This window comes from Carassius gibelio, chromosome A3 (genome assembly GCF_023724105.1).
Source record: "Carassius gibelio isolate Cgi1373 ecotype wild population from Czech Republic chromosome A3, carGib1.2-hapl.c, whole genome shotgun sequence".
NCBI lineage: Eukaryota > Metazoa > Chordata > Actinopteri > Cypriniformes > Cyprinidae > Carassius > Carassius gibelio.
This window is the reverse complement of record NC_068373.1, coordinates 12,169,366-12,180,573: the sequence shown is the minus strand read 5'-3', so window position 1 is coordinate 12,180,573 and position 11,208 is coordinate 12,169,366. Positions and strand designations below refer to the sequence as shown.

The window sequence follows — 11,208 nt, the reverse complement described above, 5'->3', positions numbered from 1 at the left end:
ATATATGTATATTTGTATCATTTCCTTTTTAATCTTTATTGCTATTTAAATACAGTTTTATAACCAAAAATAAGCTGTTTTTGACTATTCTTATAATAAAAATAAATGTTTCTTGAGCACCAAATCAGCGTATTACAATGATTTCTGAAGAATCACGTGACACTGAAGACACTGGAGTAATGAAATTAAAATTCAGCTTTGTCATCACAGGAATAAATTACAATTAAAGATATTTTCAACATAAAAACATTATTATAAATTGTAAAAAAGTTTCACAACATTACTGTTTTTTTTTATAAAATAAATGCAGCCTTGGAAAGCATAAGACACTTATTTAAAAAATAATTGAACAGTAGTGTACGTATGTGTCTTTTTGTTTAACTGGCACAAATTAATTTTAAAATGACGATTAAAATAATAAAAGCTGGAAAGACTATGATTCTTAGACTCACTGGATGGTTTATTGTTTTTTTTCATGCATCAGGTAAGAGGCAGAAGCAGGCTGGAAGGTTTATAACAAGACTTCTCATGTATTTATAACATATTGTATATCTGCTCTGTTATGCCCCTTTGAATTGTAAATTCTAAGTGACATCATAAACCTCAAATTAGAGACACTTGAAATGTTGTAATGTGTTAATGTGTAGTGAAGTGACCTTGAAAAGAACTCAATATGTAATTATTAACATTGCATATATGTAAAGGTGACCGGGGCGTGTACAGTAAATACAGAATAAAATGCACTTGAAAAAAAAAGACGAGTCAGACACTTATAGTGGTTGGTGCAGGTAATGCTTGATGAACAGGTTATTACCTGGTATACATCTCATTAGAGACCCGAGAGTAGAACAAACAGTCATCTGACCACAGACCAGAGCAGAAGTATGAAGTTTAACACAGCGCTGAGTGTTGCTGCAACCATACTTCTGAACATAGCAGGTAAGTATATAAAATTAAGTATTAATTTAATGTTTAAATAGCTGATTCTTGTTGCTAATGAAGTTTGTAAATGGCAGTTGGTCTGAAAGCACATGTTCCTCATGATCAGAAACACCTTTTGATTTGAAGTCTTAAATGTTTGAAATTCAACTTTGGACTTTGAACTAAACTGTTCTAAAATATGGAAAACTATGATGATAATAAAGACTGATTAGTGTACAAACTTACACTCCTGTAAAATAATAGTGTGTATTTGATATTTCAGTAATGTTTCAATAATAAATTTTCCATTTAAATATTTCTTAAATAATAGTCTCAAAATGTGGTTTCATAATGATGCCTCGGAAGGACAATTTTTTGGTTCCCCAAATAAGCTTTCAGGGAACAGTTATTTATTTATTATTAGTAGTACACTAAATAACTTTTTCCACCACAAAAAAAAAAGAAATAAAATAAATAAATAAATAAATAAATAAAAAACTTTTGTACAATGTAAAGTTTCCGTGGATATGTAGAATTTTATTAATAATGAATGGCAATAAAAAAAAAAGAATGAAGCTTTCTGTTAACACTTCAAAGAAGAATCAACCTGGGCTCCCCAAAGAGCCTGTCAGTGCACAGTTCTTGAAACAACCATTTTGAAGAACATTTTAATAATCTAAAGAACTTCTTCCAATACATAAAGATCTTCTTTTTTTTTATGAAAAGGATGCAGTGATATTTAGCTAAGTTTCTTCATGGAACCACAAATGCCAATAAAGAACCTTTATGCTTAATGGGTTATGTCATATCCATGAAATAAGACATTACCCACCACCGAAATTACCCGGAACAATTTTACCAGGAACTTTTTTTCCCCAGGGACAACCTCAAGGTCTAAAGTAAGATTAGATGAAGAAAGATTAGGCAAATAGTCCGGTGACGTAGGTCTGTGCTCGTTTCTCAATACAAAGTACGCACATTTTGGACTTGCATCCTCCGTAGTTCAGACTTTGTACATTCGACTCGGGAGTGTGATGTCCGCGTTCATTTAACCCGGTTATTCTGCAATCAGCAGCGTACTTGATTACTTCACTCAGCTCAGCTCGGCTTGGCTACTGCAACTTTCCTCACAGTATATTTACAAGAAAACGAAACAGGATATCCAATACCACTGAATACTTTTGTTTTTCATTTAAACATAATAATGGCAGCAGAAATGTACTTAGTTCAGGGATATGTGTATACCTACACATCCATTACAATGACACGAATTATATAAATTGCCTCTTTTCATTTTCATTTTCATTTTAACATATAGATAAATTTAATACAGACCAAAGATTACCTGTTAGATTTACTCAATACGAATGATATTTTATGTTTAAACACTAAAGAGACATCAGAGCCAGCGACACATATATCAGAAGGACTAGCCGAGGTGAGGCTGCTCTCAGCGGATACATAAGAACTGAGCTTTCGCTGATCATGTGGTCTCAAAGATCGGCTAAACACATTTTTAAATATAAACGCAGATTTGAGTTTTAAACAACTACATTCTCTTCTGAAATAGTTGTCAAATTACATTTCATGACACAATAACAGTAATATTTTGAAAATTATCTGAATAAATGGTGGTTGAAATCACAATGCTGTGTGAACTTAACCAATCAGCATGTATAGCGCCCAAGTCCCGGTTCCTGCGGTGGAAACACACCAAGTACCAGCCCCATAGACGACCAGCCCAAAATCCCTAGTTCCTGGGTAAAGTTCCTGTGGTGGAAACGCGGCTATAATTATTTTAATGTAGATAAATTATGCCGCGTTTCGGGCAACCCATAACCCGTGTTTTTCCAACCTTCTACCTGTGAAAGTGCACTGGAACGGCAGTCAAACCTGTAACTTCCCACCCGTGAACTCATTCTAGTAGATCGATGTAGTCCCAGTTCTCCGCTCTGACGTCACATAGCCTGAGAAACAACAATAGCCACGTTTCGACTGTCAGGCCAAAAGCCAGGGGGGCAGGGTTTCATATTTTATTGAAGTTTTTGTGTCGCACTGTCGCACAGTAGAGCAATTACCGTATGGACAGGAGGAGAAGCTCGCAGACAATGTTTTACTGTCTATGAGGCTATTAGGGGGACGTGGAGGCATAAAGTCAAGGGAGATAATTAATCAGAATACTTACCAAAAAAAATTTGCTTCTGTTCACACTCGCCTTCTCTGCGAGATTTGGTGGGTGATTCAGATTTCTCTTGGCACAGCGATTAGAAGACAGGTTGCTCATGTGACATCTACGTCATCAAGCTCAGTTTGAGTCTGCGCAGTACGCCTGACCCCCAGGAAGTGCGTGTCTTTCTAATTGACTTTACTTATCTCCGTTGAATCCAATGGGGTCACTGTGTCCATTTATTTTACTGTCTATGCCAAAAGCGGCCGTGCTAGTGCGTGCCATGGCCAGTCGCGTTTCCACTGTCACTTCCGGTGCTTGATCGTGCCACATCGGGGCTTCCTCGGGGCCAATGTTTTGTTCGGGAGCTTTTATAAAAAATATAGAATTTATCATTCTTCCAAAATATGATGTTTATAGGCTATTGTGACTTCAAATTTTTCTGATAACTTCTCTTTGTCGGTGAAATGATGAGGTTGCATGACGTTGTTCCTGAGAGGCGTGTAAAGGGTGAGTTTTAGTGAAGCACAGCAGAGCTTCAGGCCCGACGGTGGAAATGCAGCACTACTTTGGCCTCTGTACTACTGGCCTGAGGCTATTAGCCCCACACGGCCTGTTTTAAGCCCTGGTCGCATTGGCTTGACAGTGGAAAAGCAGCTAATGGCAGCCCCTATGGATAATATTGCCTAGGGTGTTTATGCAAAGTGGTTCACAGTGAGAAATAGACTTTAGGACAAAATAAAATTTCAGTAAAATGAATGATCTAGCTACGATTGCTTGCATTCAGGCACTTTGGCGTGACTTGCCTGGAACGCCACATAAAGTTGTGATTTACAGGCTTAAAAAATCTGCCTGGAATGCAGCATTTGTCCAAGTATGTCACCATGGTAAAAAAAAATACTAATTAAATCCTGGCTGTAAGAGCTATTTCACCAGCTGCACACGTAAGCAGCGAGTATAGGGAGTATTAAACAGGAATACCATATGTACACAGTTCACGCAAGCAAAGTTACACATAGCAGGAAAAATTGGTGGAACAATTTTCACTCAGAAATTGCTAGCAAATGAATCACAAAGGATCAGCAAGCAACACTGAAATAAAGGTGATTATTTATTTTTGAAGTAAAAATACTTGAAATAGTATACAATTCTCCAATACTTTTTTATTTTATTTTATTTTTTATTTTACTCTGTAGTATTGTTAGTAGCCTCTGTGAGCCTATTTACAATACACGCTTTTATGAAGCTGCACAAAACACTTGAACAAAACCACCCACTGATTCTTTTTGTAGATGAATTACCTGATATCAATCTGATTCCATAAATTCTATCTAAATTAGTCTGAATCAAGTATAGCACTTATGGGCCAATACCTGATAACCATTTTATAATTTATGGCCATTAATTGAGTAACCCAAGATGCTGAACAGAGATGTCATCCGTAAAAGCACATTAAGTTCTTTTGTTTTTACACTGCTACTTCACACTGTATGAAACAGGTTTCCGAATTTAGCTCACAGGACGGACAGGTTAGCTTCTATTTTCAAGACAATGAAATACATTCAACAGCCTGGCTAGAATCCCTAAACACCTAATCCATGTGAAACTCTTATCTTGATTCACGTTAATGGTATGTGCCGACATGAAAAAGGAGAGGTTGCAGGCTACACAAACCAGTTCATCTGCTCCATTCATGTGCATCTAATTTTTATGCTCTCTTTGTTTTTCAGGTTCTCTTTGCCAGTTAGATGGTAAGTTGTCATACTGTAGACTTAACAACCATACAACTATTGTTCCACATGTCTTTTGTGTATTGAACTATTACATCATTTTAATTGGGAATTCACACATCGTCTTACCCTTTCATCAGTATGTGGTCAAGCCCCCCTCAACAATAAGATTGTTGGAGGGGAGGATGCAACGGCAGGTGCTTGGCCGTGGCAAGTCAGCATTCAAAGCGCCACATTTGGAGGCCATTTCTGTGGTGGGAGTCTAATCAATAAAGACTGGGTTTTGTCTGCAGCTCACTGCTTCCAGAGGTATGGAATTTAAATCCAGCTCAAGACACTATTATGAACTGATGCTAGTTGAATTCAAACTGACTTTCTCTTCACACAGCCCAATGAGTACCATTAGGATCTACCTGGGACGTCAGAGCCAGTCAGGCTTTAACCTTAATGAAGTTTCCAGGACAGCGAGGACAGTCATCAACCATCCTGACTATTCTGATCCTACCCATGACAATGACTTAGCACTGATCCAGCTCTCCTCATCGGTCACTTTCTCTAATTATATTAGGCCAGTCTGTCTGGCGGCTACTGGTAGTAAATATGCTGCAGGTTCTGACAGCTGGGTCACTGGATGGGGAGCGCTACAGTCTGGCGGTGAGTGGAGATTTACTTGCAAAACAACAATACTGTAAAGCTCAACAATTAACTGTAATTTTACATTAAAAGCCACTAAAATTGTCCTCTTGACCTGTGTCACAGGTGGGGCTCCTGACATACTGCAGGAGGTGATGATACCAATTGTGAGCAGCCGTGACTGTAGTAATGCTTATGGTTCTCTTGAAATCACAAGCAATATGATTTGCGCTGGATTGTTAAATCAGGGAGGAAAAGATTCATGTCAGGTAAGACATCATTCATTTGAACATTTTTAATTTACAAAACACTAATTAAAAATTTGTGGGTACCCTGCAGTTTGGCCTTAGTAAAAAAAATAGCCAATAATGGGCAATCAACACAACCCAGTGACCCTAGCCCAAACATTAACTCAAAATTTGCCACTCCTTCACCTAAAGTTTATATTTTACAGTCACTGTTATGCATTAAACACAACTTAAATCATTTTATAGTCTAGTAGGAATTATATAAAAAAAAGAAAAATACTGTTGTATTTCTAAAATATGAAATGATCGAAATATTTCAATACAAGCATTCCAGTCTAATGTTATGTATGTAATATTATAAATAAATATATATATATAATTAGGCCTACTATATTTAAATGTCCATTTAAATTTAACTGGATTTCCCCCAAAAGCTGGAATATAAATGACTTTTAAAAGCTGAACAGATCTTAAAATGCTGGAAATTTGACACTTACCGACTTTGTAATAGTAGCAGAACTTTGTAATAGTGGTAAAAACTCGCCATCGTACTACGGTGACCGGGAGGGGACATGTTTTGTTCACTTATTTTTGTTGTGGCCATGACATATTAACTCGTGGGAAAGTGATAAAATCTTGTGGCCACGAGATCAGTTTAATGATTCAGTACGTGTTGACACAAATGACTTTATTTGAATGTTTGAAAAGAAATAGTAGTGCTCAATGACGACACGACGGTGTCTTTTTGATCCGGTTCAATGAGCCAAACTGTCCGAAGAGAACCGGTTCACGGTCCTAAATTTTGGAATATTCTCCCTTTCCTTAAACACTAGCCATTTTTGAATATTTTGAATATTTATTCTGCAACTTTTAAAAGACATTTTGACATATTTCTAACTGGCATGCATCTTGATCAGTTGATGATTGGTTTTGCACAGATTTTAATAGTCAGTTTTTTTTTTCTGTATTTTCATATATATAAATGTAATATATTATAAATCTTGTATTAATCAAAACAGGGAGACTCTGGAGGTCCACTGGTCAATAGGAACAACTCCCTGTGGATTCAGTCTGGCATTGTGAGTTTTGGTATTGGTTGTGCAGACCCCAAATATCCCGGTGTGTATACCAGAGTCTCTCAGTACCAGAACTGGATCACCTCTACCGTAGGCAGCAACCCACCTGGATTTGTCGAATTCAACAACAATGCATTCATACACTCACCCAGCCTCCTTTTATTTTCCGTTTCTCTCACACTCTCCATCATTCCTTTCATAAGCTCCCTATATCTCTCTTCTTAGAAATCATTTGAATTAGGGGTCTTTTTTAAGAGAATAATTGTGCTTTACAAGTTTTCATAAACATATTAAGAAGGTGCATAGTTATATTCCCGTGTATCCTTTCTTTTTAAAAATACTATTCTTGGAAAGCTACACTTTCTCTTATTTATTGCACATTAATGAAGTTTAGCAAGCTTTTGCTCTCAGAATGTTTGCATAATGAGTTTGATATTTGGCTTAAACACGAAACATAAATGATTGTGATTATAATGCATAGGTAATTATTGGTGTCCCTTTGACCTGTGTTTTTTTTTTTTTTTTGAGAGAGAGACTGTTGAATTTTTCTTGACTGGTTGTATTTCTTTGCAAATGCACTTTTGTATAAAAAGTTTTGTATTATTTACAATAAGACTTAATCTCAGGGTGTGAACAGTAATGAAATGCATGTGTGCTCTGCATTGTGTTTAGAGATACTGGTTATTGAAAATGTAACCAGTTAAAAAAATAATTAAAACCTTCATTTGACTATATTTCTCAGTGTGACTCAGATAATTTGAGTGATCAAATAATTGATCCCTTTCATGTACTTTAAGCTAGTAGACAAGAGATCAATCATGTAAACCTTTCTTATATGTAAATATTACATTATATAGACTTTTAATTCACTTGCATAGTACTGATGAACCATATAAACCTTATAATCATGTTGAAATTTGAGTATCAAATATTACACATGAAGCTTCTGAGGACTGATCAATTATTTTTTCATCTCTAAATAATTGCGTTGTATTGCATTATGTTTTGCAACTCACAATAAAAACTAAGCATGTAAATATCATCTAAGACATATTGTTGGGAGATACAGAGTAACAACTGATATTTATATACTTTAAGAAGTCTGTACTGTTATAAAGACCTCAATGATTTAGATTGCATCAGAATGTCATCTTACTTTTGGCCACATAAATATATATATTGCATATTGTTGTTCTAAATCAATATATATATATATACACATTCCATACATAAAAAAAAGAAGAGAAAAGTGATTCCCTACAAGTATGACCCATTCTAGAGATAACTGGACTGATGCCATCTTGTGGCAACATAAAATCCACACTTGACCACTTACATAGCCACCAATGTTGGAGTAAAAAAAAAAAAAAAAAAAAAACACCTTTCCCAATATGTGTTATAGTAACATTTGCTTAGCTTGTGTATGTAATGAGTGTATAAAATCTCAGTTTAATGGCAGCAGGTGGCAAAGTGACATTCCTTAACTCAAATTAGAAGCATTAGAGAAATATGCAGACATCGAAGATGAGCAGGGTGTGTACTAAAAACACTGGCAGCAGGCTAGAAGCAAAATAAGGGGGGGAAAAGGTGTGTCAGAGGTAAAGTAAACAGGGTCCCACTTGCTTTACTCATCATTAGACATTTCTCAGTAAAATAAAAAGCAAACATTACATAGTCAATAACATGAGGATTAAGTTGCTTCGGGCTGTGTGTTTTGCAAGAGCCACAATTAACATAGCAGGTAAGATCAGATATGACACTGAAATAAATAATAGGCAAGATCTAATAACCTTATTTTAACCTTGTAATAAAATACAGTACAGTTGTATTTAGTTTAGATTATGTAGGCCTATTCGGCACACAATGATGGAACACCTTTTGATTAACTAACTTTTATTAATTTCTTTGTAATACCTTAAAATCATTTTTTTTTATTAATCTTACTTCTTCGTTAAAAACTCTGAATAGTAAAGAGCAATATCATTATTAAGGATTAGTTAGGATTATTTTTCTTAGCTTGACTGATGAATGGCTTTCTGTCTATTCAGTCTATATTAAATTATTAAACAAGTATAATTATTTTTTTATGAGAAACCTATTGAAAACAAATATGCCACAGTGAAACTGGCTGTTGGCTTTATAATTATTATTATTTAAAATAAGGCATTTACCAGGTGTTAATATGTTTTATTCATGTACAGATAATCTTTCTCAGGTGAGCTTAGTGGCGTCACTGGTATAGTCCTATGTTGTTAGAGGAAGATAGATGATGTTAAAAACTGAACAAATAAATATATAATTAGTTTTTCTGACAGTGTACTCACCCTCATGTCACTGCAAACTCATATTTCTTTTCAGGTGGAAAACAAAAAAGGTGGATTTGTGAAGAATATTTTGGCCACTCTCTTAATATAGCGCAAGTGGAAGAGGACAGGATCCAACAAGTTGCAAAACATGCACCATAAAGGATTTTACATATCAGAATGCATTTGGTTATGTTTACCAAAACAATGACATAGCACTGCTCGAGCTCTCCTCCTCTGTGACATTCACTGATTAAGCCAATTTGTCTGGCAGCTGCTGGTAGTGTATTTGGTGGAGGTACTAAGAGTTGGATCACTGGATCAGGCAAACAAACACATTTTAGTTAAATCGAACATGTCTCTGATTTAAAACTTGGTTTAGTGTTGCCAGATAATAATGTTACTTTTTTTCCACCATGCCATTTATGTTAAAGACACCCAGATTCCAAACATTCTGCAGGAAGTGCATATACCAATTGTTAACAACAGTGTTTGTAATAAGGCCTATGGAACAATTATAATAAGCAACATGCTGTGTGCTGGACTAAATGAGGGTGGAAAAGATTTTTGTCAGGGTATGATATCACTTACTAGAATGTTTAACACCGGCTTATCCATAGGTTAACGTCTTTTTTACAACTCGATTTTATCCCTGGGTAAAGTAGTTCACACTCAAAATTTAGAAGATGGGTTAGCACTGATTTTGACCCAGGGGATGGTTGGCTCAGTCCTCCTCTATGGTACTGGCTCGTTGGTGCGGACTTAAACTTCCTGTCTGTGGTGGGCTTTGGCTTAATACCTCTTCATGGGGGTGATAGCTGGACTCTGAAGAGTGAACAGAGGATGATGTAGGTGCTGTGGGGTTGAGATCCTCCCATCTTTCTCTTCCATCTTCAATAATATGGGGGGGGGGTACCCACAATGAAGAAGCCTCTAGACCAAAAACATGATAAATATCTCTCTAAGACCATCTGAGTGCTGAGTCCTGCCCGGAAGAACATAGAGAGGCTGTTGTCAGGGTAGTGCACCAAATAGACAAGATCTATTTGTGACAGTGATGGCCATGATGATGAATTCAGAAAATGTTAAATCCTCACCCTTGCAGGCTAACTCAGCCTGAAGCTCCAAATTCAAACTCTGTTTGAACACAGCCTTCGATGACACATCATTTCATTCACTTTGAGCAGCAAGAGTTTTAAATTCAATGGCGAAAACTGCAGCGGTGTGGTTCCCTTGTGACATGTGAAGCAATTGCGTAGAAATGTTCTTGCCCCCCTCAGTATATTCAAATACTTCACTAATTTGTTGTAACAGATACTCAAAAGTTTGCGGAATGCAGTTTGTTGATTTGTTCCTGGTCATTTTTCAACAACTCGCTCTGACAAGCGAAAGCTGCTTGGAGCTGAGAAACCTTCTAGAGTATGTTCGTAGTTAACACACAAGACAGTTTCAATAGAGAAATTAATTGACGAGTCACTAAGGAAACTAAGAAAAAGAGCACCATACTGTTTCTTTCTTCTTCTTTTCTTCAACGGTCATTTACATACTTAGTGCATATCACCACCAATTTTTTTTTATCTTTAATTTTTCATTACTGACAATAAGGATTATATTGTATGTTTGATTTTAGTTTTAAGACACATCACATATGTATTTTTATTATAGAAATACATTATAAAAAGATCCATGAATGTTTAACACCGTCTTATCCATAGGTTAACGTCTTTTTTACAACTCGGTTTTATCCCTGGGTAAAGTAGTTCACACTCAAAATTTAGAAGATGGGTTAGCACTGATTTTGACCCAGGGGATGGTTGGCTCAGTCCTCCTCTATGGTACTGGCTCGTTGGTGCAGACTTAAAACTTCCTGTCTGTGGTGGGCTTTGGCTTAATACCTCTGCATGGGGGTGATAGCTGGACTCTGAAGAGTGAACAGAGGATGATGTAGGTGCTGTGGGGTTGAGATCCTCCCATCTTTCTCTTCCATCTTCAATAATATGGGGGGGGGGTACCCACAATGAAGAAGCCTCTAGACCAAAAACACAATAAATATCTCTCTAAGACCATCTGAGTGCTGAGTCCTGCCCGGAAGAACGGCTGTTGTCAGGGTAGTGCACCAAATGGACAAGA

General features: G+C 36.4%; 1 protein-coding gene across 1 annotated transcript; it reads left to right on the top strand.

The window, feature by feature from the left end:
* The first annotated feature begins 759 nt into the window (after positions 1 to 759).
* On the top strand, positions 760 to 7,509 carry zgc:123295 (uncharacterized protein LOC641564 homolog). Its single transcript, XM_052543809.1, has 6 exons — positions 760 to 939; positions 4,819 to 4,839; positions 4,959 to 5,127; positions 5,207 to 5,472; positions 5,578 to 5,720; positions 6,719 to 7,509. The coding sequence occupies exons 1-6, from the start codon at positions 885 to 887 to the stop codon at positions 6,998 to 7,000; spliced, it is 936 nt and encodes a 311-aa protein (XP_052399769.1). The 5' UTR covers positions 760 to 884; the 3' UTR covers positions 7,001 to 7,509.
* The last annotated feature ends 3,699 nt before the right edge of the window (positions 7,510 to 11,208 follow it).